At 46.1% G+C, this 27,544-nt stretch overlaps 1 protein-coding gene across 4 annotated transcripts in view; it reads right to left on the reverse strand.

Moving 5' to 3' along the window:
• abca3b (ATP-binding cassette, sub-family A (ABC1), member 3b) overlaps positions 1–27,544 on the reverse strand; it is a 59,535-nt gene that overhangs the window by 21,677 nt on the left and 10,314 nt on the right. For all 4 annotated transcript variants that reach the window (XM_015359858.2, XM_015359861.2, XM_015359860.2 and 1 more), the window contains exons 3-16: positions 26,897–27,155; positions 19,264–19,391; positions 18,775–18,940; positions 17,408–17,658; positions 15,791–15,907; positions 14,914–15,034; positions 10,390–10,563; positions 9,727–9,908; positions 6,080–6,226; positions 5,496–5,625; positions 5,165–5,319; positions 4,411–4,566; positions 2,565–2,775; positions 1,546–1,696 (exon numbers count right to left, since the gene is read on the reverse strand). In XM_015359858.2, coding sequence (XP_015215344.2) covers positions 1,546–1,696; positions 2,565–2,775; positions 4,411–4,566; positions 5,165–5,319; positions 5,496–5,625; positions 6,080–6,226; positions 9,727–9,908; positions 10,390–10,563; positions 14,914–15,034; positions 15,791–15,907; positions 17,408–17,658; positions 18,775–18,940; positions 19,264–19,391; positions 26,897–27,155 — 2,348 coding nt within the window. The remainder of the gene's footprint in view (positions 1–1,545; positions 1,697–2,564; positions 2,776–4,410; positions 4,567–5,164; positions 5,320–5,495; positions 5,626–6,079; positions 6,227–9,726; positions 9,909–10,389; positions 10,564–14,913; positions 15,035–15,790; positions 15,908–17,407; positions 17,659–18,774; positions 18,941–19,263; positions 19,392–26,896; positions 27,156–27,544) is intronic.

Raw genomic sequence — 27,544 nt, forward strand, 5'->3', positions numbered from 1 at the left:
AGAATCGAGCTTTTATGTTTTTCCTTTCCTGAATTTTGAACAATAAATGTTTGTACTGCAATTGAAATTGTGTAATTGTGACAAATAAAAGAATATTGTACTTCCTTTTTAAATGACTATATACGCAGCTAAGTGCTTGAAAAGAAGGCAAACCAAAAAGGGGGATTATACACTTTATGAAGCATTAAGCTGCTTTACATCCACTTACACTAATTTTTGATTTCTTGTAAATACAAACCACAGTTGCATAGGGCTATCTAAATTATGGAACTGGAGATATCTAAAGTAAACATTCTCTATATCCATCGTGTGAAGTGATCAACCTGCCAGTATATGATACACAGGAGAGCATAGTAAATCACGACACAGAGGGCAGCAGGGAAGAGAGCAGACTGAGTGGGTATAAATATAAGACTGAGACTGAGACCGGGGGTTTTCGCGAGAAAAGAATCTGAAAATAAGAGGAGTCTGTGCTGTCGCTGCATCGGTAAAACCAAGAAGGTGTTCATTAACGTGTAATAAGATCTGAACTGATTTCCTGCGGTCTGGAAGCCCAATGCCAATGTGAAATTGAGCTCGTATGTGACCCCACAGACATTATTTGAAGGTTACTACAGCCTTCTAAAGAGTCACTTTCAGAGTTGTTTTTTTCCCATTCTTTTCGTAATCCGGGGAATGATTAACAAACGTCTACAGATCGGGCTAGGAGTGCTTCCCAGAGATGGGAACAGAATGAATCATGTTTACGGATAGCGGGAGCAACGTCTTGGCAGTCCAGAATTAAATCCAGGGAACAGTGCAAGTCAGTCAGACTGCTGCACCTCAGTAGTGATCCTGCCTAGCTGCACATCTTGGCATTACTCTTTACAAATGGATCAAAACTGCATGTTAAGCAGCCATATCACCCTGTAACGCACAACTGGCAGCAGCAGGTGTGAGCCTACCCAGTATCTGGATGGGAGATCTCCTGGGAAAGCTAAGGTTGCTGCTGGAAGAGGTGTTAGTGGGGCCAGTAGGGGGTGCTCACCCTGTGGTCCATGTGGGTCCTAATGCCCCAGGATAGTGACGGGGACACTATACTGTAAAAAGGCGCCGTCCGTCAGATGAGACGTAAAACCGAGGTCCTGACTCTCCGTGGTCATTAAAAACCCCAGGGCGTTTCTCGAAAAGAGTAGGGGTGTAACCCCGATGCCCTGGCCAAATTTCCCATTGGCCCTTACCAATCATGGCCTCCTCATAATCCCTATCTATCAATTGGCTTCATCATTCTGTTCTCCTCCCCACTGATAGCTGATGTGTGGTGAGCGTTCTGGCGCACTATGGCTGCCGTCGCATCATCCAGGTGGGGTTGTACATTGGTGGTGGTGGAGGGGAGCCCCATTACCTGTAAAGTGCTTTATAAGTGTAAGCAATTATTATTATTATTATTATTATTATTGTTATTGTTATAACACATTAAATATGTGGTAACAGCTGCATAACGTGCAGCATTTCCTTATTTGTCCTCAGGGTGGCGGTATTTTATTCAGTATTATCGATACCTACCGGCTGGTGCTTTCCTTAGGCAGGATATAGGACAGCTCGGCTCCTGCACTGCTTTCCAAGGTGGCGTTGGGCACGTACATCTTCACCAGCCGCGTGATCTCCGACACGTTGCACAGGGAGTCCTTCACTATCACCATGTGGTAGCCTGCGCCTGCAATCACAGGGACACCACAGTCACGGGGGGCGCGCTGCTCGCTGCACCGGGGAGATCTCGTCCCATCTTTGCATCATCACGCCTGCCTTCAGCACGGAGACACTCTCCCAAACTCCCACTGCATGCATCCGCTTAAAGCCTTTACTGCTTTGCAATACTGTGTTGTGTGGCCTAGCTGGAAGAGTCAAGAGCAGTCCAGAGGAGGTCATTCATGGGCTGAACGGAACAAACTACACTGACAGGCAGAATGAACTGAACCTGTTTAAGCTTTCAACAGAAGGAATACCAGCATTCGAAATCCTCGGAGCCAACCCAGCAGAACGCTGTAAGAATGAACAACGAAACACAGACCAGAGGGCACGAGGGGAAACTACGCAGAAACTGCGCACTTAAATCCCAGAACAGGAGGCACTCCTTTACCCAGAGGGTTGTAGGAGTAGGGAACAACCTACCCAGTCGTGTTGGTGAAGACGAGATGCTGCCTTCTGCCAGGAAACAGCCGCTTGGGCTCCTTGGATCGATTAACTACTAAACTACCAAACTGGCTGGATGGTCTGTGACCTTTCTTATGCTCTTACAACTGTGTGCTCCAGGAGTCTATAAAACCCAACCACCCTTTATTCCCATGTAATTGTTTTATGAGGCGGTGAAGGCAGATTGAGAGCTCTGTGCGGTAAGGTATGGACTGGGTCAATTCAGAGGAGCAATTATATACACCCAATTGATGAGTACCGAATTCCCTGCTACAGATTGGTTACGTTTTCTCTTCCAGAAATCTCTCCCTGCAAACTCTGGAAAAAGCACAGCCGTGGGGCGCAGTGGATGCCCCAGACGGTGCGGGGAAAAGGAGGTGCTGGGCTCTTACCGTACTTGTTCTTGAGGAACAGGGGCGACCCGCAGCACTGCAGCTCCCCCTGTGCCATGATGGCGATGCGGTCGCCCAGCAGGTCGGCCTCGTCCATGAAGTGTGTGGTCAGCAGGATGGTGCGGCCCTGCTTCTGGCTCTGCAGCAGGTCCCAGGTGGCGCGGCGGGCGGAGGGGTCCATGCCCGACGTGGGCTCATCCAGCATCACCACCTGGCACGGGCGGCAGGAGGAGGAGGCACACCGCTAAAACCCCCAGCCGCTGGCCGGCTGCAAACGACATCCTGCAGCCTCGCTGCGGCGTTCTGGTTGCTACACATGTCCGCCTTTTGACCCAGTGGTCCCGTACTATGAAGCCGAGGTTTTTCAATTTGTTTCGGGCAGGTGGGTCAAAGGTTTGGTATAATGAGCGTCTAGAAATGGGCTTTCAAAACTATTCACATCCCCGTGCAACAGTAACAAAGAGTATTTGACACAGGAGACCAGCTGACCTACAATCGAAGGTAACGATGGACTAACGTCAAGCAAGGAGCTTCTGGGGAGCTAGCTGCAGTTTTTAAGTTGCATGACTCTGATGAACAAGTGAAGGTTTATTCCATGCTGAAAAGAGAAGAAAAGAAACACAAAAAGTTTCGGCTGTGGAGTCTTCTTCAGGTGACTTCAGGTGGAAATCGACCCCCGAAGAAGGCTCCACAGCTGAAATGTTGCGGTCTTTTTCTTCTCTTTTTAGCAGGGAATAAACCTATGACTTGTTCCTTTGCAGCCTACGCATGCTGACGCAGCTCCCCACTGCAAAGTCATTCGTGAACAAAGCGCATCTTTCATCACCTGGTGGGGCAGCAGCCATTTCCTGCTGTTATTTAAATGACTCTGAGGACGCGGGAATCCGAAACCAGCACTCGCAGATTCAAAAGAGAACACTCACAAGTGATTGATCATGAGCATTCAAAAGACCGCCTAAAAATTTCACATATCCATCAGGCTGCACTCAGTAAGGGCATAAATTCAAACAAGAGTCACGCAGGATGCATGGAAGGGTCTGAAATGTGTTGCGACACCAATAATCCCAGTGCAGTTAAAACTGCAGGGAAAAAATACAGGGAGCTCTGGACTGCACCTCAAAGTCAGGCTGGGTTCTAAGTCTTGAGGGTGAACTTGACATAACTGTTCTTGCAGACATCCCAGATTAATAAGATCATATCTACGAAGGCTTTAAAAGGTAAAAATGCTCAATGTTCACTTAAAACTTTTGTTTTTTTTAGATCATAACCATAAGATAATTGACGCAATACAGAGTTGGAGAAACAGCCTGCGTTTGGGAGAGTGGGTCAGGGTTCCAGTCAATATCTCAGCGCATAAAGGTGACAAGTTGGATCCTTCTCCCAGGTGACCTGCAGCAGCTGATGAATTAGACAGACTCCTGTGACTTGGAGGTCAATGAAAGACCTCATGGTTCTCATTCAGCAAACAGCCTTAACAGAGGAGTTCTACCCCCTTCACCATTACTGCAGTGACCGTTGGTAGTGTGGGATTGTGGGAGCTGAACTGAACAGTCTGGCCCTTAGGGTGTCCAACACAATTCCTGGAGTCTGCAGTCTTCAGTTTTGACATCCCCCTCAGCTCTGTATAGCTGGTCTATTTTATTAAAGCACCAAGTTAATACGTATAACCAGGCTGACAGGTTTTGTACAGGTAACTGTAGATTTTTTAAGCCATCAAAAGACCTTGAGAAAAATCCCTTTTATCACTCACTGAGAAAATGAGTGAAAGTGCTGAACGGGCTACTCAGGTGGGGCGAATCTCCAGAAGCCAGCAGGCACCCGAGAGACTCCTGCCCCAGAGGCTCACCTTGGAGTCCCCAATGAGGGCAATCCCGATGGACAGCTTGCGTTTCATCCCGCCCGACAGAGTCCTGGAGTGGGCGCGGCGCTTGTCCTCCAGGTTCAGGATGCGCAGGATGCGGTCGACCTCCTCGGGGGTCTTCTCCTGGGGATACCCTTTCAGCTGGGGGGGGGGGGGTGATAAATGGCCGTATTGAGAAACGGGGGGGCCCGGCCATTTCAAGAAATAGTCAAAATTGCCGAGCACTTTGGAAGAAACAATCATAAATGGGACTGTAAATCATAAAGTTATATTTGGCCAGCAGCCATATCACCCTGCAACTCCCAGCTGGCACCTGACTCTCTGTGGTCATTAAAAAATCCCAGGGCATTTCTCAAAAAGAGTAGGGCTGTTACCCCGGCATCCTGGCCAAATTTCCCATTGGTCTTTTCCAATCATGGCCTCCTAATCATTCCCATATCTGAACTGGCTTAATCACTGTGCTCCTCCCCGCTGATAGCTGGTGTGTGGGGAGCATACTATGGCTACCATTACATCATCCAGATGGGGGCTGCACATTGGTGGCAGTGGAAGGGAGACCCCATTCCCTGTAAAGCGCTTTGAGTGGAGTGTCCACTCCTTTCATTATAAATGAAAAAAAAATCACAAATCCTTTCCTCTTCTTGTACCCGCTGACTGGAGCTGCGGTACTTCAGCCCGGAGAGCAGGACTGTCGCACTGCCGCACACTGATACAGGATGTACCTGCCCTCCCCACGTACCTGCGCGTAGAAGCTCAGGTGCTCCTCCACGGTGAGGTTGTCGAAGAGGACGTCGTGCTGCGGGCAGAGCCCCAGGCTGCGGCGGATCAGGGCCATGTCCTGGGAGATGTCGTAGCCACTGATGTAGGCCCGGCCGCTGGACGGGGGGAAGAGCCCTGCGGGACAGAGACAAAGCCCCATCACCCTCTTGCTTGAACCGTGCTGCGACTCTCTGCGCTGTGATCTCTACAAAGACCTTCCGGCATCATTGGAATGTCTTTCCGCCGGGTTGTTCAAACAAGCACAGAATCCCTCGAACGGTGTGTCTCTGATGACAAGAGTCTCCTCTCACCGGTCAGCATGGACAGCGTGGTGGTCTTCCCAGCTCCATTGTGTCCAAGGAGGACCGTGATCTGCCCTTCGTACATGTTAACGGTCAGGTCTCTCACTGCCTCACGGGTCTTACTGCCAACCTTGAAAACCTGCAGCGAAGAAATAACGCCACTGCAGAAGCAATTCGGGATGAGGTTGCTAATACTTTACCGATTACTTGCGCAGAGGAGGAATGCTGCAATGCCTACTACCGGGGCTGCTTTTTTTCCCCTCGATATATACTTTCCCAAAATGCACTGCACATCTGCACAAAATGCTGCAACACGGCAGCCAAATACCTTCCTGGCTTTCCTGTGCCCGGAATACGATAAAACACAAAATCTTGTCTTTGCAGCAAGCAAGTCGAGAAACACTTCATGAATCTCTGTCAAACGACAGCTTAAAAACTGCACTTTGGCTGACACAGGCTGCGGTCTTCGCCTCGCACTCCGTGTCAGATTCATGAGAGGCATCCCAAGTCCCAGCTGAGGGGAAACGTCAAAATAAACAAAGTAGATCGATTGACCTGAGGATTGTCAAAAGCCAGCCAGCAGTGGTACCCACCTTGGCGAGGTGTTTGATCTTGATCCCCGACACCAGGCCTGCCGGCTCCTCCTCGATAAACTCGCCCTTCAGCGCCTTCTCTGCATCCTCCTCTTCCTCCTTCTCCTTCAGCAGGGCCAGACGGGGGGTGCCACCCCAGTAGGAAGGCTGGGAGAGAGCCACGGAGAAACACCGACACGCGCTCAGGATTTGATTTGACACCCACTACAGCTCCCCATCTCGATCTGGGGGACACCCGTGAAGAGGGTGTCCAGGAATCTGTTGCAAATGGCCCCCCGTCTCCACTTCAGCTCAGGACCAGCTGTCCCCTGGTCAGGAGTGTTAAACTGCATTATTCCCAGATCATTCCTATCCCTTTCAACAGCAATAGTGATACCTAGTGCTAGATCCCTAACTCCCACCGAATAAGCCAACAGGATGGATGCAGGATCCTAATGAGTGTAAAAATCTGTGCCCTGTCAATCTCAGAACATACAGAGGGAGATTGCAACAGCAATATATCAGCAAGCAGATACTACCGAAGGCAATTAAACTACATTTGTGAACAAACACATTATTAATACCAACATGCTGATTTGTTACACGTTTCTAAGGTTTGCTAAACCAAAGGATGCATCAGCAATGAATGTTTACAAGGCACGCAGACTTGGCCGGAGTTTAAAATGAAACAAAGTAAAAGCTAACAAAAAAAATGCATACAAAGCACTGGTTATTAAAGAACATGTCAGAATCTTTGGGAAGAGTATGTGTACAATGCCATTTTCATCCTGCGGCACAACATGGACACCTAGTGCTCCTTGTCACAAGCAGAATTAATGCAAACCACTGGCAGAAACATAAGACACCAGCACCTAGCATCTTTGCTAGCAGCCAACTGATCAAAGAATCTCTTCAAGCTGCCTCCTGGAGGATTCAAAGGAAACGTTTTTTCTACAATGCGTCTGAGCAGCTTGCTCCAGACACCCACAAATCTTTGTGTATAAATAGTCCATATGATTCAGGCCTAAATGCTTACAGCACTCCACCCATGTCCTCAGGAACTGATTTCGAGGAGGATCCTAAAGTAGCCCCTAGGGTTCATTTCATCTGTATCTTCAAAACTATAATAACAATGTTGAATATTTATTATTCCGCTTTCCACATAAGACACTTTAAGTCCTGTCTATTAAAACTGGCTTCTAAAAACAGAAAGGACTGAGACAGCACCTCCCACAGAATCAATGTTTTTTTTGCAATGATGTGATCGAAGCTGAAAATGATAATGGAACTGTGGTTTGGAAGGTAAAATTTGTATATTACTTAGAATTACAGTATATTCTGCATGTTGCAAGCAGATACAGTACAAGCAGCTGGATTTATTTTAGATCACTCATTTTAGATCAAAGAAATCAACCTCTCCATTTTTCTGTCACGTCTGTCAAGTATCTACAAGATACGTCTTGTATAATCTACAGAAGAATAAGCAATGTAAACAACTGAATCCTAAACCTTTACCCTCTGGCGTTCTGGCCAGGCCAGAAGGTAGCAGCTCCAGGAGCAGTTTAGCGACAAGACTCTCACCTCCCATTCACCGTGAAGAGAGCTCTACACTTCTGTCTCTAGGCAGAATGCAATTCTTCACAGCAATTTCTTCTGGTGTTAAAAAACATGAAGCATCTTTTATCATGTTAATTATAAATTAGAAATGCAAATGCCTTTAATAATTGTTAACCTCTAAGGTTGAGACTAGCAGTTTATTTAAAAGGAGATATTCTGCTACAATAAATCTGCTTTGGTATTATGGAAATGAATTTCGAGCGTGGGTGGGCGGTATAATTAATTTGCTTTTATCTTACCAGCATTTTGACAATTAAAGAGATGCAGTTCTGTACTTTAGCCAGAAGGGGGTACACCTAGCACAGCTATCTGTTGATCTTTGCTCACCAAAAGATTTGAAAAAAAAAATACATTGAAACAGTTTAGATTAAGATACGTACCTATACAAAAAGCCAGGAAAAAACATTTAAAATTATAATATGATCAGCCTGCCTTCCTGGTGAATAATCACTGAAATGCTACAGAGATAATGGAATTATGCACACTCCCTAAAGCATACCACAATTACACAATAGGAAAAGGCCATGTGCAGTTCCCGAATTTTCCGGTTCTTTTTCCAACAGGTGTACCAAAACATGCGGTAGCGATGATTCTTGGACACTAGAGCTAGGCATGATGGCAGTCTCCCAGGATAACAGTGCTAAGACTGCCATTCCATTCTCAACATTAATAATGCAACTACTGAAAGAGAACTCATGGTGCCCTGCCAGGAAAACACGATATCCCCAAATCCATCACAATCCGAAACCTGTCTCTTAATACAAGAAAAAGAGTTATTATCTAAAAGAGCCTAGCTAAAAATATGATATATATATATATTTAATATGAACTGTTTTACAGTAAATGAGCTGTTCTCAGGCATGACTACACCTTTCATAATGAGTTTAATGCTCACACAACCCCCTGTGAGATCACAGTGCACGAAAAGTTAAGCAATTATTAAGAAACTATAGTAGCATTTTGTTTTAGGTCTTGTAAAAGCAACATTTTAGTCAAGAAAAAAAAAACCTGCTTACAGTGCCACTGTTTTAATCTCCAGGAGTCCGTTCATGAAAACAACCATCACTGCAAAGGAAGACCCAGAGCAAAGCCCATCACTCACTGGGCAAGTTCCCTAGCAACAGCACAACCTGCACAGTTCAAAAACCAGCCCAGAATAGTTGTTAGACCATTCACAGGACCTATACGAGAAAACCTGTTAAACCCGGATTGTACATCATCATTATACAATGATACATACAGTATGTCTTGTGTATTTTAATTTCCCTGAAGTGATAACCTCTTCCTAATTACAAACAAGCACAATTCCTGCTATGGAAACCGTACCTTTTATCAAGATTGCACTGATATGTGATTTAAAATAAAATTGTATTTTTCTATAGTTATTTTTTAACCAGGTCTGACCAACTCCAATTCTAGAGGATCTTCCTTCTGCTCAGACTGACCTGACTACCTGAACCCAAGCCCACCAAGAACATACAAGAGGTTCTAACCGAGATTTTGAATACATCATGTTCCTGCGATGAGATGACCTGGCGGGGCTGCACTTTAATACAACCAGCTCATTAATTCCTTAATTGATCCTGCTCATCACCAATTGCCCGAGCAAGATCACCACCGATGTTCAAAAACCAAAAAGCGACTTAAAATGGCAGAGTTAATACCGCTCTTTTGTCTTTTACACACTGGGAAAAAAAAAAAACTTGTGGCACCACAGGCATCGTTTCAGTGCTTCCGAGATGTCAAAACAGTGGAGCATATTTTCACCAAGAGTACAGGCTTTGCATGACCACACACATCGTACGGATTAGAGAATGCCACAAAAACGGGATCACATTATTTCAACAGTCTACATTCAGCAGGGAATGAGGTTTTAAAACGTCCTTCAAGCATCAAAAAGCAGTGGTTTTGAAATTAAGAGTATTTTTTTAAACAAAATGTAAAAAACATCCTTTAAATGTCAGCATGGGGAACTAAGCCAAAACCAAACATGCTCAGTTTTCAAGCCCCCCCCTCCCCCCCGATAGAAAGGCTGGGAAAGTTGCACCTACCAGGATGAAATAATACCAGGGAAGAGGGACCCCATACTCTCCAGGGAAAACAGCCTCCACATACCAGGCCACCAGCCCATACAGACAGGAGTCTAGGAGCAGCAGACCCATCACCTGGCCCAGGGAGAAGTTGTCATCCACAGTCACCGGCTGAAACAGGTTACTCCACTGGATCCCTGTGCCTGAGCACACACGCACACACAGGAAGAGGTCGCATCAGCATCCCGCACCATGAGAGCGCCCCCCCCGCCCCCTCCCCCTGCCCAGTCCATCTTTAAAAGATCACCCTAAATCACTGGTGTGCACTGATTGGGAACATTACCCAAGTTAACCATCAATTAACTATCAAACCAGAACCCAGGCCATCGAACAGCAGTCTCCCAGCTCCTCAGCTCTGCCCAACTGCAACACAACAGGATACAAGCCCATCCTCTCTGCTCTCCTCCTGTTTCTGGTCTGGCTTTCTTTCCAGGAAAGCTCTTGTTCTACACGCTGTACGTGAGTTCAAATTCGTCTGTCAGCCCAAGGAAGCAGTCTTAAGGTCTTCAGCTCTTACTCACTCACGGACTCTTGAGATCTGCCGCTTTTTAGCAGACAAGTCGTTCTCAAAACAGGCAGAGACTCTAATCCTAACCCCCCCCACCCGTCTCGCCACTCGCTGACCTTTGCCCTCGAACATTCCGATGAGCTGGGAGCCCATGGCCATGCCCACGTTGGAGATGAGGCAGGCGGCCACCTTCTGCGGGTGAGACAGGAGGTCGTAGCGTGGAGAGATGAAGACATACGGGATGTAGGAAAGGAAGTAGATGAAGCCGCCCGCAGCCGCCGCCACATTGGCTAGGAAGAAAAAAAAAAGGTACAGGCTCAAGAGCTGTCGGACCCCACTGCACGTTGAAGAAACACCTTCCAGTTTCTCTTACTGACCGAGGCACGACATGTTTCCGAGGGAGATATTGGTAACTGGCTCAGAGACAACAACTTGGTTGTTTTTTTTTTCAAAAGATGCACAGGAAGTGAAGGATTTTGAATGTAATCTGGTCTCATCAGAACTCAGGAGCAGAGCAAAGTTAGCACTGTTCAGTACAGACAAGACCTCTATGGAAATCCAGGCTGCTGCTGGTCAATCTAAAGCTCTACTACAGTGATCTGGGACATTGAACTGCAGAAGACAGTACCCTTTGGATCCTGATTACTTGGACCTGATCCCAATTCCCTGGGTTTGCACAATCTGGTTTCATTAAATGAAAGCGATATCAAGGAACAGAAGTGAAAACTAAGGAGAAGTGAAGTTCAGACTGAAGCCAAAAGGCACTGCTTTACACAAAGGGTTGTAGGAGACTAGAACACGGGGCTCATCCACATTGTTGAAGCCAATAACATGGGTTCTTTTAAAACTATGCTCGACATAATCCACAAAAAAAAGGGTAAAGCTCTTACAGCCTGCCGGTGTAGGAGGCTAAGTGCTTTGCAAAAGGCTTTTCAGCCTTGGCTACCATGCTTCTAATGCAGTACCATTCAACAGCACATTGAAATTTAAATCAAAAGAATCGAATACATGAAAAGCGAAAACAGCTGTAGTTTGATCTGGGCAACGCGTCTTTATTTAGCAGGGAAGCAAGTCACTGGTGATGATGTCTAATTCAGGGCATTGTGGAGCGCACAGAGCAACAAAGAAAATTCGTTTCACTCCATTACTCCGAGGGAGAAAGACGAGGATGAGAACATAGAGCTTTGCTTAATTACAGATTTAATTAGCTGGTTCTTGAAGAGCCAGTGTACAGTATGTGATGGCTCAGAAAAATCACTGTTTCACACAAAAGGGACAAGAATAAAGACCCAGACCTTATGAAATCTACCTGTTTGTTAGATATCAAAGGCCATTTTGTCAGTCAGCTTCCGACATTCTGTCCCCTCCCCAGTTTTTATCACTCTTTTTCTTTTCGGCAATAGCACATTTTCAATACAGCTTGGTTTTTTTTTTTGCCATGGAGATAAAAGATTTTCAAGACCTGCGGGCTTGAAAAAAAGCACACAAAAGAGTGTGAATCTTGCCTTTTCATTTTGCCCTTTGATATAATTTAATGTTCAGATTATGTTTCTTTTTTTTCCCCACACAATTACTGCTCTGAAACCACCGTCTCATGTCTGCCACACATGCAGAAAGTCCTCACTTTTAAGGTACAGCCGAGAGGAGAGAACAAGTAAACCCCACATTTCTATTTCACTGCACAAGTGCATGGACTGGATCTATATTTTTTACTTGTCACATTTTTAGTATTCTATAAATCATGTCACTGTAGCAGATATAAGTAATGCTTTTTCTCCCAAACCCTGGACTGCTCTTCACACAGACATACTGTACATGGACTTTCACACAAGAAACAGTATCAATCCTAAGAGGCACTGCTGTTGTATGCTAGCAATGCACCTCAGGACAGGGCTAGCACCCACTGACAGGACAATGGCTGATGTAGCGCCCACCCGAGAACGCAAATCTGCACCGTGTAATTATGGGCCAACATAAGAAGTATAAGGTTATGAACTAAATTAGCAGATGCGGTGAAGTAATTAGTGAAATATCAGAGAGATGCATTAGGATCATAAAAAGGTAACAAACAGGAGGAAGCTATCTGGGCTGTGTAGCCCATTTGGTAGTAAGTAGTTTTATTAATTGGAGGATCTTATCTTGAATGATGCCGAAGCACATGTATCTTTTTTATGGCTTGTGTTTTTATGTTTTTTACAAACATACAAAGATCCTCAGAAATAAAGTTGCCAGTCATCACAAAACAACAAGCATTATAAATATAAATGAGTATAGAGACTGCTATTTAAGATCCTTTCCCAGTCTGACAGAGGGTATTGTGCTGGGGAGAAAGGAGGGTAACAAACTTCAAGAACATTCATATCAATATTATTATTAGGTAGTATAAATAATCTACATCACTCAAAGTACTTGGCTGGGCAGCTTGCTCCACACTCCCACCACCCTTTGGGTAAAGAAGGGTCTCCTGTTCCCTGTTTTGAATGCACTTCCAAGTAGTTTCCCTTGTGTCCTCTGGTTCATGTGTCATTATTGATTTTGAAGAAGTCCTCTGGGTCCCCTTGAGGATATTGAATGCTATTATTATCAGGTCTAGACTACCTCTTTAAATTTGTATAATTTATAGCAATGATTCTGGCTTAGTAAAAGCTTTAGTATCCAATATCCCTGATGAATTAGCAGAGTTGGATAACCAAATATGCCAGATAGTCAAGATTTAAGGTCATTATCACATAATCAATAACACTAACCAATAACATGTTCTGCACAACTACCATTTATGCAAGCTGGAGCACACTCTTATAGGGTAATTTGCACAAAGAACTGTTATCGTTATCATTGAAGTGCTGTAATAAAACCAAAATACACTATTACAATATTATTGAACACAGAACTGTTCTTTAACACTCAAGCTTCTGCCAGCAAAGAGCATTGCAAAAATTATGGCAATTTTAAAATGATAAAATGACAATGACAAAATCAGCAAAACAAAAATAACCATCACATAAATAATGGCCAATCGTCAGGGCCAAAAAGCCTTGTCTTCGAGCCAGTAACAATAAGGTTGTCACAGGGATCAGAAAGGCCAAGAGCATGCTTGAGTATTAAGTATTTTCCTGGGAGGGGTCAAAAGTTCACCCCAGAAGAAAAAGACACGATTAGCCCCACTCCCAGTGAAACTCATGGGAGGACAGGTGCTGGCGATTGAGACAGGCAAGCCTCCATTTCTGCAGTTTGACTTGAACCAGTTCAAAATTTCCACTATCCTCACATTAAAATGTAAAAAATGTACTTTTTTGTAGGGACTGGACATGAAAGACAGTGCTGTAGAGTGCTATAACGCTTTCCTGCTGATGTTCACAGGCTTGCTGGGGCTTTTTTAGGAGCCCAATTTAAGAATGCGCTGTGTAGGAAAACTGAATAGCTGCCATTATTCCCTCCTTAAAACCACAGGCAATACCACACCTGCGAAAGAACTTGGCGATTGCACCTTGCCGCAGTAACAGTCCAATTTCAATCACTGCTCAATTGTGCCATTCCAAAGTTCACCGGGAACAAAATCGGCACGGGGCCTTGCGGCTAACTGTCTCCATTTTCTCTGAACAGCATCAGAAATGAGTCAAGAGCAACAGCAGAGAGGTTAAATTCAATAATGGCTCCACGGCTAAGGAAACTCCCCTGCTATGGCCCAGCCATTATCAGACTATTCAACTCGCATGTCAGAGATACAGTGACATGGCGTGTGAGGTGGTGTCACAAGGGCCCACATGTGCGATGCACTAACTCTGGCTTCATCTAGTGCGGCAGGTGATGTGAAACGTGCTCCAAAGCCTGCGATTTACTCTGCTGACCCTATCCTTTGTGTTCTTACAGCTCCTGGAGAGACGGCACTCCCCTTGCTGACCAAACAAAGACACCAGAACCATGCCGTTTGGCCCCTCTAGCCTGTTTAATAGTTCACAGCTACTTGATCCTAGGATCTCATCCAGCTGTTTCTCGGAAGAAGCCAGAGTACTGGCTTCAACCACCATAGCCGGGTAGCTTGTTCCACCCTTTGGGCAAAGACGCCCTTGCTGTTCCCAGTTTGAAATGCACTTTCGTGTTGGAAGCCACTTTCTAGTGTATGGAGAAGAGTCTTCTGCATGGGCAACCACAGGCTGTCTGTGTGGGCAGAGGAGAAAGAGCTTGAAGTCAATTCAATTACACATCCCTCCCCGAAGAGCTTTTAACCGGATAAATGAGCAAACAGGTAGGTATGAGCACGACAGAATAACAGGAGAGAGCAAAACTCCAACACTTCCAATTATGGGGCTGGAGGGCCTCACAGAAACAACCATCTGCAACAGCGCACACTTGCTAAAGCCATTATCATGTAAAATTGCTCATATGAAGGTTCTCCTTATTTGGCATAGAAAAATGAAATAATCCAAATGACATTCGTGTTTATGTATTAATGCTCAACAGAAGACGAAGAATAGAGATCAGGTGGAATCGGCTTCTTTCAGCTCCGTCGGTCCAGAAAGCGCTGAACCGACATGTTCAAAAGGGTCTTCTTTTCCACAGTCAGAGCCATCCAATGCCCACCCCCCCCGCCCCGAATCCCCCCTCCCAGGGGGATCCCACCTGCGAGGGAGTTAACCCACCTCGTGAGAAGAAGGAGCTGATCATGAAGCTGAAGTTAATGGTGGACACGGCAAAGGTCAGCAGGAAGGCGAAGACCAGGGTGGGGTCGCTGTATGTCAACACTGCTCCATTGGGGCTCACCTGGAAGGTGACAGACACACACATGCACTGCAATCAGAGCAATGTCACACTGGGCCCCAGGAAAATAATAAGCTACACAGCCCATCGTCCTAGAGAATGCCAATCTAGGAGCAGAAGAATGAGCACGTTTTATAATGGTGCTTCCACCCCCATTGGTGTCATAACCATGATGCAAAAGAACCTGCTAGGCCAAATAATTGTGCTTGGTGAACCTGTCTGTCTGCTGTTGTGCTTTTCATTAACATTGCTTTGCAAACTTTTAATGATATACTCTAGATGTTGTTCCCAAATCACTCACAAGAAATAACTCCAGGGACCTCCCTCTGTCACGGCGAATGTTTATCTAAACTTTGTTTAACTTGGACTTCAGTTTATTTTCAGTACACCCAACTCCCTTAGCTGGAATGCTAAAAATGGCTTGAGTCTTTTTTTTTCTGAGTTTGTTTTGTGGGATTCAGGAGACAAGTGCCTGTTGTGAGAAAGTATATGAAGTAACAGTAATCAAAGTAAACAGTGGGGGGAAGCAGAGGCGTTTGGCATTTAAGACTTGCACGCACTGCTATTGACCAGGGAACGCACCGGCAAAGTGTCGCAGAGCTACGTTCCTTTACTGTACAGAAAAGAGACCCCTTCCTTCAGGGTATAAATCCAAGAACACCAATATGCGAAGGATTATAATTTCGAACGATGGCATAACGGCGATTTTGTCTCCCGAGAGCTAATGATGACAACGGTGGGAACCCGGCCTTCACTAACCTTCACGCAGAACAGCAGAGTGACGAAGAAGACGGACATGAGCAGGAAGAGGAAGAACATCAGGAACCAGGCGGACCAGTGGAGCCAGTTGCTGAGGCCCATCATCCGCATGTACTCCTGGAAGACAAGCGCACAGCAGTGTCACTGCAGACTGCTTCCTGGCACGAGACAGGCCTTCCAGACCTCCAGAAGAGCTGTCAACGCCTCTCTGACCAGCCCACTGCTTCCTTCTGAAGAATCAACTCCTGACTTGCACTGGCCTGCTTTGATCGTGAGAATTGGGCAGGTTTAACTGATGAAAGTATGGACCTTTAGATACTGAAAGGTCCTCGTGTCACAGATCAGGCTGTAGATCTCTGCTCCTCGTCCGTTATGCTCAAACTTTAAGGATAACGTTATGACACTGCTGTAGGATTTTAATTTAAAAAACTTGTGTTGTGGTCTGAGGAAACAGACCACATTCATATTGAAGGAAATCAAGATTTAAAAAGGTACTTTTACTTTTTTGTTTCCTGCAGGAAAGGAAGTACATTTTTAGTTGCAAACAAGACTGTCTGACAAGCACATTCACTAAGATGTTATTTCAACCCAAACGCTGCAAAACAGGGGAGCCCAGAGCTTCTCTCACTCCGATGCCTTAGAAGCTAAACACTTAAATGATTCAGAACTGTGCACAGATACTAGTTGACTTGACTACATGTTGCAGGTGAGTGTGTACGCTCCTACTTGAGAAAAAAAAACGAACACAATTGCTTTCCTGTTGTTTGTTGCTTTTCCACAATACTGTTCTGGGGTGCAAATGTTGCAAACAGAGAAATGTCTGGCTTTACTTTCACACTGATACTGGCTCAGACAATACAGCAGGGGTGTTCAGCCCTGGTCCTGGAGGGCCTATAGCAATATCAGGAACTGATTCCAACCCAGCGCTTCATCCAGGTAAGTTTATCATCAACTTAACTGGAGCAATTCGTTTCCCTTCTTATAGGAGTGCCGGTGCTTTTCACAGACCTAGAACACCTGCAGACACACAGCTCCTCCAGGACCAGGACTGGACGGCCCTGTCATTTAGGTCAGAGCAGACCGCGATATAAAGAGAACAGATGGCATCACGGCCTGAGAGAGCCCGTTTCACATATAACTCTTGGGACCAGTGCCTAGGGCCAACAGAACATCAAGGGCCTATGAAGGAGGGAATCACTAGTGATTGATGAAAAACGAGCTTGTGATCGACTCTAGGGGCTCCAAATCAATAATCAGACGCTATCTAGCGGCTGTTCCAGAAAGTATGGAACTGATGGTCACTCGACTCACTCCCTCAATCACGTGGTTTAGCATGAGAATAGATTAAAGCGCATCGTCTCGATTGATGTAATTAAATTGGCGTTTACCCCTCTCTTCGCGCATTTTGGAGCGATAGCACCTAGGGCCAACGAACACCAAAATCCGGCCCTGCTCGGAACCGGTCGTTTTCAGGCGTCAAAAATCTGCCCATAGAACATCGCAATTGCGCACAGGGGACACAGGAAAGCAAAACGGAGGAGGTGAACACGGGGGCTGCATGAAAAAACCTCCACGTTGCACGGTCACCGGGCCGTAACCGGGCGGGGCTGCCGTTACCTTCAGCTTCCTCTCCTTCTCCTGCACCACGGCGCGCACGATGTTCAGGGCCGTGTAGGTGAAGCTGAGCACCAGCAGCAGGGGCAGCTGGTTCTGGATGGCCAGGATGAAGAGGTCGTTGATGTAGGGCGGGAAGGGGAAGCGCTCCAGCCAGACGTGGAGCCGGTCCAGCAGGGAGCCCGAGTCGTGGGCGCGGATGATGGCCCTGTCCACCGCGTGCTGGATGGCCAGGAATCCCTCGCGGTAGTAGCCTGCGGCGTAGAGCAGACGTCGAGATCACAACAGCTCCCGGCCGGCAGCAGTGTGCCATTTTCATCTACTAGGCCTTGAAGTGCTCAGCCTATACTGGGCCTCAAATGAATCTTTGGACAGCGGGAGCCGCACTTAACTACTGATGAGAGACTGCTGTCCATGGGGCGAGGGCTTTTTCCACAATCAGGTACCATGAAATTATCCCTGACAGGATATTACTGGAAGTTCACTTGCATTCTCCCCTTTTTAAGCGCAGCGATATCGCAGATGGCCTGCCGGCTGCTATTCTTGAAGAGTTTCAGGTCTGGCGCAAGTGGACCTGCTTGGCTTTTGTTTCTTTTTGTTTGTTTTTTTTTTTTAAAATGACAGAGTAGCCCATCACAGGCTGGAACCCATGAGGGAAACTGCCTTGCTCTGCCCTGAGCCAGAGTTTTACTCAGCTGCACGTGGAGGAAAAAAAGATTTTTAGGAATCAATTTTTCTCCTTCCGGCGCCATTACATCAGTCATCTTCAGGTGGAAAAACAGGAGACGGGATACCCAAGAATGTGGAAGATGTCTCGCATCTCACCTCGCCCTTCATTCTTTCTGACAAAACTACTGAATCTTTGGACAGCTGTTGGCTAGTAATTAAACCTAAAGACCTCTCGTTTCAAGCCTGGTCATTCAGGCAATACGGCGGCAGTGGGATCAGAGGCTTTTTTTCACAATTCACCTCCTTCCCCTGGAGAATAAAAGAAGAGTATTTTGCTGACTTTCCACGGCTACTTTTTAATGCGTCACATCCTCTGAATATTCAGAACACCCTTTCTTTTCCGTGTACAGGCAATGTCGTGTTCTAAGGATATGTTTTAAGGATTCAGTTCGGCAAAGAAAACCCCAAAACAACGAGAAGGAAATGAGGTCACTTGATAAAAGGTATTATCAAGGACTACTCCCTCACACTTCGTCTGCCATGTTTCAGAGATCTGAGCTTATTCTTGACGGGACGGATTTGCTGGGAACTGTGCAACTAAGAAAAAACGATCACTCAGAAAGTCACCTCTTGGTGAAAGCTGCGACTGGCGTGCTTCGTAAGTTGTCGTAACGAAGAAGGAGAATCTCTGTGGTCATTACCTGGGGTTCCGCCTGTTTTGTATTTGGGTTCCCTGGGCCCCGGCAGCTGGAACAGGGGGAAGAGACTGAGCGTGTGCCAGTCGCGGTCATTGTTGGGATTCAGTTCGGACTTCTCCGCTGGTGGGGCGTTTCGGGGGCTGTACTTGAACCTCAGGTGGTAGCTCACCTTCAGAGGAAGAAAAGAACAAGAGAGTCAGCTCAAAAACCCCCAAAATCCTGGCCTCCTGCCCCCTCCTGGTAATGGTGCTTGTCGTGGGATATACAGTACTGCCCAAGGGGAGTGGGATTGCAGTGTCGCAGGGAACTGAGAGTGTCCTTGGGTGCCGACTGCTCGGAGAATCCCCAGCACGGCCGGATAGCAACGTGACCCCAAGATTGGGAGATGGCCGGCGACGTGACTCGGAAAAAAGGACAAAGGGACACCGAGATGCTGAGAGAGGACATGGAGGACTACGGAACAGCGCTCTGAAGATCCGGCCCATTTCTTACCTGCAGCGGTAAAGGTTCGTCCTCATGGCTGAAGGCATGCTCAAACACCAGCGCCGCCAGAATCTTCCCCGACTCCGGGTCTGACTTCACGTACTGCTCAAAGTCCGCCTCGGTGTCAAAGCCGCGGACTGCAGGATCACACAGAACACCAGGAGACTGATGAGCAAAACAGGCTGCTTCCACAACGGGCTCCACACAGCGCACAATGCAACCGCGGGGTGCGGAAGGAAGCTCAACCCAGCTGCTGGGGAGCAGTCCAGTCTGTCGGGGCTTTCCTCAATCTCCGAAGATCTCACCTTGTTCAACTGGTTCAGTTATTTACACCCCTATCCAAGCTTTCCCACGTATCACATGCATCTGTCCAGTTAACCCACAACTAAACCCATAATGAGATCAGGTAACAGATGTAGCAGTAACCAAAATCTGAAGACTGCCTGACCTTACAGGAACACAGTTTAGGGGAGAAAAAAATCATTATCAATTTGCACAATCTGCTGGAAAAACGTAGGTGTAGGGTAATATCAGATAACCAGAGATTATGTCTCAAGAAGTTGCTCCTGTTAGAAGTTATGAGATAAAACTTTCTGGCAATTAAGTAACAATGCAGTTATCACATCTATAATTTACCAGTAACTTTAATTATATGGGAAGTTTTATTCTAAGTTCATTTCAATTGCTTAAGAACAGAAAGTAAATGCTCTGCTGTGTAAATGGGTCTCCAGATGGTCAACGCCAATGAGAAGTTCTCAATTTGCACAGCCGGTAAAATAAAGTCATAAAAATACCTGACAGGCTGGTACAAGACAGAGACTGCAGATTAAGAATTACTTTCTTTGCCTTTTTAGTTTGGCCTCATAAAGAATAAATTAACCAAGCAATCCCATTTTCTGAAGGTCATGTTACTGTTAAATTTCACCTTGTGCCAAAAGAACATATGGACAGCAACGGCAAGCAACCCAGGAATAGGAAAGTCTAATTAGGACATAAAATGCTTCAAAATGTATTTTCCCAACAAGCATTACTTCACACTTCATGTTAACTCTTCATAATTAAGAACCAGTATATAGCTAAAATGTTCTAACAGCCACAATTGAACAATTATGGCTGTACAATTTATTTTTTGGGAACTAGCCAGGGTTTGTTTAGAAAAAAAAGGTCATCTACAGTCTACAGTATAAAGTGTGCCGGTGACTGTGGCAGTTGAATAATTCAGGAGGAAAACACATCTAGTTTCAGATACAGGAACAAAAAGCTCGAGAGTGTAACAACATAGGCTCATTACCCGAGGGAATTAGAAATGCCAAATAAATATTGTGCAGTACAGATTCAGAACCGCTGCCTTTTTTTTTTTTTACACCCAAGTATACCTACTCTTCACCCTCAGATCAAGAATTCAGTGCTTTAAATTTCCTTTGAAATTCTTCAGCTCGGTCAGAACCCCTGAACCAGACCCGCTTCCTCGTCCCAGAGCACATTTTTATCTGAATACCTAAGTCTCAGCTGCAATGGTTAGTTAGGTTTTGGAGGGTTTCATTGTTTTGGCAAAAAAAGCCAGTGCTGTCTATACAGAAGTGTGCCTGAAAAGCTATGTTTACAGCAAGCATGAATGTATTTTCGTTCAAAGCCCATTTTGTTTCTAGACAGTGCGACCATGTACGACAGTATTTTAGACACTAAGGCCTGCCAGAGAAAAGGGAATATCCTGAAGTCTGTACAACCAACACCAGCTTTTCTTAGGAGAGCACATAGGACAGTAACCTGCTGAGCTTAATTGAGGTACAGGTGACATCAGCTGACCTACACATAATCAGAAATATGAAATGGCATTGGTTCAAATGTCGTACAATACACATTGCTAACTGACATACGGGATCATTCTGAAAGTCTAGATGGATGCATTAACCACAAGACCCTTTCATCACAAACAGGTTTTATTCTGCAGTGGAAAAAAACACCGTTATTGAAAGGAAAAAAGAGCTTAAAGGTTGCAAACAAGGGGAGGTCATTCGGTCCATCTATCCCCGTTTGTAGTGCTTTCATCCCAGGGTCTCATCCAGCTGTTTTGTGAAACAAGCTTGGGGATTGGCATCCATCACATGGCCGGGTAGCTTGTTCCAGACCTCCAACCACCCTTTGGGAAAAGAGGTGTCTCCCGTTCTCAGTTTTACTTGCATATCCATGTAGCTGGTAAACTACCAGATCACATTAGCCCACAAACGAAGGCACCCAACATGAATCCATATCAAGTTTCTTTATTAAACAGTTAGGCAAGATATGTTCCCCTAAATGCTTAGTGATTGCTACAAAACATGATTTAGGGAGAATCTTCAAATGTCTCACATAAAGATAAAGGTGTAGACATTGACACACTAGTGCTGACTGAGGCAGGGAAGACCACAGTGTAAACACAACTAGAAAGCACCTGCATGATAATGACCGGCTCAGCGCATTATCCTGTGTGGTCCCGGGACTTTGCATGAGTAACAGATCACACATGAACCAAAACTACTCATTTTAGTTCTTTCCATGTAACTTTTAATTTAAATGGACATTTGTTTTTCCTTTAAAAGGGCAAAACAAAATTCTAATACTGTAAAGAATAAGCTTGATGGACATATAATTGTATTAATTATAAATTACAAAACAAGATTAGGAAGGTGACAAATGAGAGGGAGGCCTTTCAGCCCCTGTAGCTCTGGATATCAGACTTTTGACAGCCTTCAGTCTTCCTGCTCTTTCCACCCACAGCACAAAGCACACCATCATTCAGGAGTTACTGGAATGCTTCTAAACTGTGTCGGCGTTTTACAGGTCTCCTGCAAAACCACAGGAAAACACAACCTCTCTGACGAGTGAGAGAATGTTTCATGGGTGACGAATCTGTTTTGCAATTGGACGTGACTCAATGCGCGTTTGTGGGGGTGGTGGGTATCTCCATGGGCACCAACCAGCAGGTGGGCTCAGTGCCACATGACGCACTTCTTCAACTACATAGGATGGGATTCTGCAAACTTCCACGTGAGGTCAGCCGAAGTGGATGGTGTGCTCGGCCCGGACTCCATACGCGAAGGGCAAACAAACAAGCAAATCATTTCCAAGGTCTGGCAAACCCCATCCGCTTTCTAACGGCTTTATCCAGTTCAAGGTGGCGGGGGAGCTTGTGCCCGTCTCGGCAGGCAATGGGCACAAGGCGGGGGTCCACCCTGGACAGAACGGCAACTCCATCGCAGGGCAGACACAGACGCACACTCACACCAGGGCCAGTCTTCCCAGACGCTAATTAACCTACCGGTCCGTCTTTGGACTGTGGGAGGAAACTGGAGAAAATCCCCATGAATATGGGGAGAACGTACAATACAAACTCACACACGGACAGCACCCCGGGTCCAGAATTGAACCCAGGCACCCAGCACTGCGAGGCAGCAGTGCTCACCACTGCTCTACTGTGCTGCCCCCATTTAGCATCCATGGAGTTGAACAAGATATGCCCTTAGGCGGCAAATGACAAACGGAGGCCATTTCAAATAAGTAGACCCCCCCCCCTCTATAAATCAGAACGGCTACCTTGAGATGAAAGCTCACCGATTGGCGTGAGGCACTCCGTGGGTCAATGCGGCCATGAGAGGAAAACCAAAAGGGAGACCAATGATCTGGATATTCAGCAGTGGGGAGCTATGGCCACCGCAAACATCTCTAATATCATGAACACGACTCGCTTCGCGGGCAGTCAGCTTTTGAAATCGCCTCCAGCAGCAGCCGCAAGCTCAATAAGCTCAGCAGGGCCCAAGACAAATGGGAAACAAAAGGATCGTGTCATCAAAGGCCAAAGAGCAAGGTCTTCTCACAGGCTCGGTACAAAACGCACTTTCAGGCATTTCCTCCCCCAGTAACTGCACTCAGGCCTCCCTGGACTCGGAAAGTACACCTCTTCTTTGCTGACCTGCTTGTGCTGTTGGATCACTACACAATATCTACCCCACACAGGCACAAATCTGCACTTGGCTTCTTGATGTTTGAATTATCCCTCCTTTCAGACTTGCACGGTCACTTGTAGGTGAGATTATGCAATAAATCATCATCTTGATTCTGTTATCTATTTTGTTTATCCACTTACTGTGTAACGTAGGCAACTGTAAATTGCCCTGAATCTGCCAAGCAAATTACCATCATTATAATAGCACCACTCGTCCAGCTTGGCCAGCGTGCAGGAATTGGAACAGGTAGTTATGTCTTTGGGTAATGAAAGGGGGCGCCCGAGTCTTGTAAAAACAACATTCTACAGATCTAAATTAATTTAGACATATAAAACAAAAAATAACAAAGTGCATATGCATCCACCCACTTTGAGTCAATATCTGGTAGAGGCACCTATGGCAGAAATTACAGCCACGAGTCCTCACCAGCTCTTTCAAGGTCCCTACCACAGATTCTCAATGGGACTGAGGTCTGGGCTTTGATGGGGTCACTCCAGAACATGGACCTTTTTAGTTTTGAGGCCACTCGCGTGTTGTTTTGGTCGCTGTGCAGGTGGAAGACGATTCTTCCGCTGCGGTCCGCAGGAGACCTGGGACTTGGGAGGTTCTTCTCCAGGATTTTACTGTGCTTTGCCGCATCCACTGTGCCTTCTACCTTCAGAGGCCTTCCAGGCCCCGACGCAGCCCAGAGCACGAGGCTCCACCACCATGCTTCAGGGCCGGGTGGTGTTTCTCAGGATGATGCGCGGCGTTGCGCTTGTCAAAAGGGTCGATTTTGCTCTTACCGCGCTGTAGAATCTTCTTCCACTCGGTCTCCGTCTCCCATGTGCCTGCTGGCAAACTGCCGTCAAGGTTGACAGGAGTTTTTATGTGAACGATGGCTTTCGTTTGGCCACTCCCCCATGAAGCCCAGATTTGTGGGCAGGTGTTGTCGTATGCACAGTGTCTCCTATCTCAGCCACAGAAGACTAGAATTCTTTTAGAGTTGTCACAGGCCCCTAGCTTGAGTCCCCGACTAGCCCCCTTCTCGACCAGATCCTCAGATTTTGAGAACAACCCGTTATGCACAGATTCACAATTGTGCCATATTTTCTACATTTCTCTACAATGGACTTTGCTGTGTTTTGGGGTATATTGGATGCCCCCAACTTACTTATATCCTTCAAAATGTACTTATATCGTTCTCCTGGCTGATGCATTTCAATATCCGCGATTTGCTTTGAAAATGTTCTTTTGTCTTCAGTTTCTGCTGGGAGCTCTGCTCATCTACAATGCAACCTCTCAGAGATGGGTGAATTAAACCTGAACTCATGTGAAACCCCTTATTTGCGCACACCTTAGAGAATGAATGCCTAAGAAATTAGTTTTTTTCTCATTTATAATTCTTATTAATTTATGAGGACTGTAGAATTTTGTTTTCACTTTGACATTATAGGGTGTTTTGTATCAATCAATGGCAAAAACTCCCAATTAGATACATTAGGAGTCCATATTGTAACACAATAACATGCAAATATTTTTTATAGCCATTTTCAGCACCATTTTTACAAAAGGTACATTCCTCAGAAATAAAACACTTCTAAAACTACAGTGCATTTATTCAGACAAGAACGTGGGGGAGAGGTGAAGAAAGAGGTAGTGTCTGGAAGAAGCTACCATCTTGGCTCAAACCCAGGCTGTGGCCTTGAGCCAAAATGGCTACCGAGTGTAGCGAGATTGGAAGCAGGTGTCGAATTCTGATTCAACACACATGGGGAAGTGAGTGTGGAGACCTCTAAAATGAATGACTCCACTGGAGGGAAAGGAGCTTTTGGAATAGGATCCTGTAGAATTAGCCAAATCCCTAAAGTAACTGAGAGCCTTGTATAAGAGCAGTGAGTGAGTCAGTCTGAACTTTGTCAAGTTACACAACTCTATCAAGCCACCTGTCGCTAGGTGAGGGGCACCGGTATTTATCCCATAGGAGTATCCCCAACCAAATGGGATCAGCCAGGACTGAGAACACAAGTGAGAAGTATTCTCAGGGTGGCAAGTGATTCAGCTGGTCTGTCAGACTGTGTGGTGACTGGAGAAAGGACAGCAAAGGAGGTGGTAATGTGGGAGGCCACAGAGGCTGGACAGACAAGCTGTGTGGTGGTTTTCATTTGCCCAGGCCCTTTCCAGCTAGAAGAGAGAGCAAAGTACCTCCTCACTGTGCGAGAGAATGGGCATCATTGAGGTGATTAAACTGGGATTAAGCGAGCAAGGTACTGCTGGCTCTCTACGCAGCAGAGACTGCTGCGATTTGACGAGAACCTGCAATGACACCAACGGGCATCCTCCACTCTGCACTAACTCTCCTGTCCAGCACTGCTCGACAGCTGCTTGTGACAGAGAAACACGTTCCCCCTGTGCTGAACGGGAGTCACAAGCCAGAATTCGAAGCAGCTGCCGGTTCCCAATCGGGGTGGGCATATAAAGAAAAACTGCCAATTATAAATGACAAAAACCGACAGATCAAGCTGCCAATAAATAAATACTTCATCCAAACAACAAGGATGCTTTAACTAGGCAAAGATATCTGGTAGACAGGAGAAGAGCAATTCTAGGATAGTGGAGACATAGAACAGACAGGACGCAAGAAAATTAGCACACCACCAGGATTAAGCCTCGCAGCAGGGTGTGATGAGAGGAATACATAGAGGGGAAGAGTCACATATTGCTATGAATCACGTGATAGTCCTGAACCTGGTAAGAGGTACTGCATGCGACTTTCTGATTGCAAACTTTGGGATGAGGAACACCTTACTGGGCACATCTGTTGCTGGGCAGCTACATTTTGCAGCCGACACTAGGGATTGATTGGTGTTGTCAGGAAATATTAGGACAGAAAACAATCCCATCCTCTTCGGCGGCTCTGTCTGCAGACGGATAATTTGCTTTTACAGCTGCGATGGCGTTTCCTCTGAACACAATTATTAGAAGACCTGAAAGGCCAGTTCAATTACCCCACCCCAGCACTACAGAGCACACTGGAAAGACAAGCTAGACTGGCAGGAGTGATCAAGACGGGATTGAATTCATCAAGGAGACAGAAAGCAGCATTGCTACATTTTTTATATTCAGGACATATACTGAATCATAGCCAAAAAGACCTGAGGAGCTAGACCAATCTACAATTTTTAGAAAAATATCCAACTTTTGGGTAGCTATCATAATGGAATCCATAAAAAATCATGGAGTTGGACTGCTCACTCTTTTGTGAGCTGTGCTTGCAAAACATTATTTATCAAGCTTAGAGCCAGGGGTGAAGGATAGATTCCCAAAACGTTTTGGGACGAAAAGGCGAATCCTTCTTTGCCCAGAACACGACTCTAAGGAGGATGGATGTTTTCCACCATAATTTGCTCAGCAAAGAAGAAAATAAAAGTAAGCCGTCTGGCAGCATCATTTATACTGCCTGAGAAATAAATTAGTCCGTTTGGGGGACAAAATGGCCCTTTCGATTGACGTGCAAATTTCAAAAGAGTGTCAATAATATAATCAATATGAAGAACATTTTTTCAGTTGACTGCTGAAGTACGCTGGGATACTTCACGGGCTTGTACCGATGGCGCTAGAAAAGGCTGGACAAGCTGCCGGCTTGACCTTTAACCTCCGACGCCAAGCACAGTACTTGCCTTCTCCGATGGAGTAGGTGCTAAGGCTCTTCTGCACGTCGACCGCGACGTTCCGAACCGCGCTGACGTTCCCGGGGATGTAGGCCAGCTGCAGGGACAGCCAGGACAGTGGCCAGGGGATATCCGAGACGGAGAAGCGGTCGTAAGAGGTGGCGTTGGGGTGGATGGTGGACGTCACCCGCTGTCTCAGGATGATGAGGATGGCGGCGAAAAGCAGGGGCAGGGCGATTTCAACGAGAGTCACCAGGATCTGACGCTTCTGGGGGAAAAAACAGGGAAAGTACACTCAGGGCAGGCAAGGTTATGGCATGTTATATTCATAAAGCATTAGCATGCCAATTTAAACATTGATTGTGATGTGACAGGATATGTGAGAATGGAGGACAGAGGTATATTTTGGGGTAGTTATGTGGCACTCTGTGCCCTTTTAAAACCCTTTCCAGAGGGAATAACCGGTCCTTTGGTCAAGAATGACAAGAATAAGAACTCCCATAAGGCCATGGAACTGTGTCAATCGCCAACTAGTTTACGAGGCCCACCTATTTCCCATTAACTGTGCTTCCGTTAGTAACCCTAACCCGAACCACAGCCCCTGGGACTCCGAAAACACAGAGATCTAGGGTCTGGACTGCAGCCCAGGGAAGACCA

This window comes from Lepisosteus oculatus, chromosome 19 (genome assembly GCF_040954835.1).
Source record: "Lepisosteus oculatus isolate fLepOcu1 chromosome 19, fLepOcu1.hap2, whole genome shotgun sequence".
Classification (NCBI taxonomy): Eukaryota; Metazoa; Chordata; class Actinopteri; order Semionotiformes; family Lepisosteidae; genus Lepisosteus; species Lepisosteus oculatus.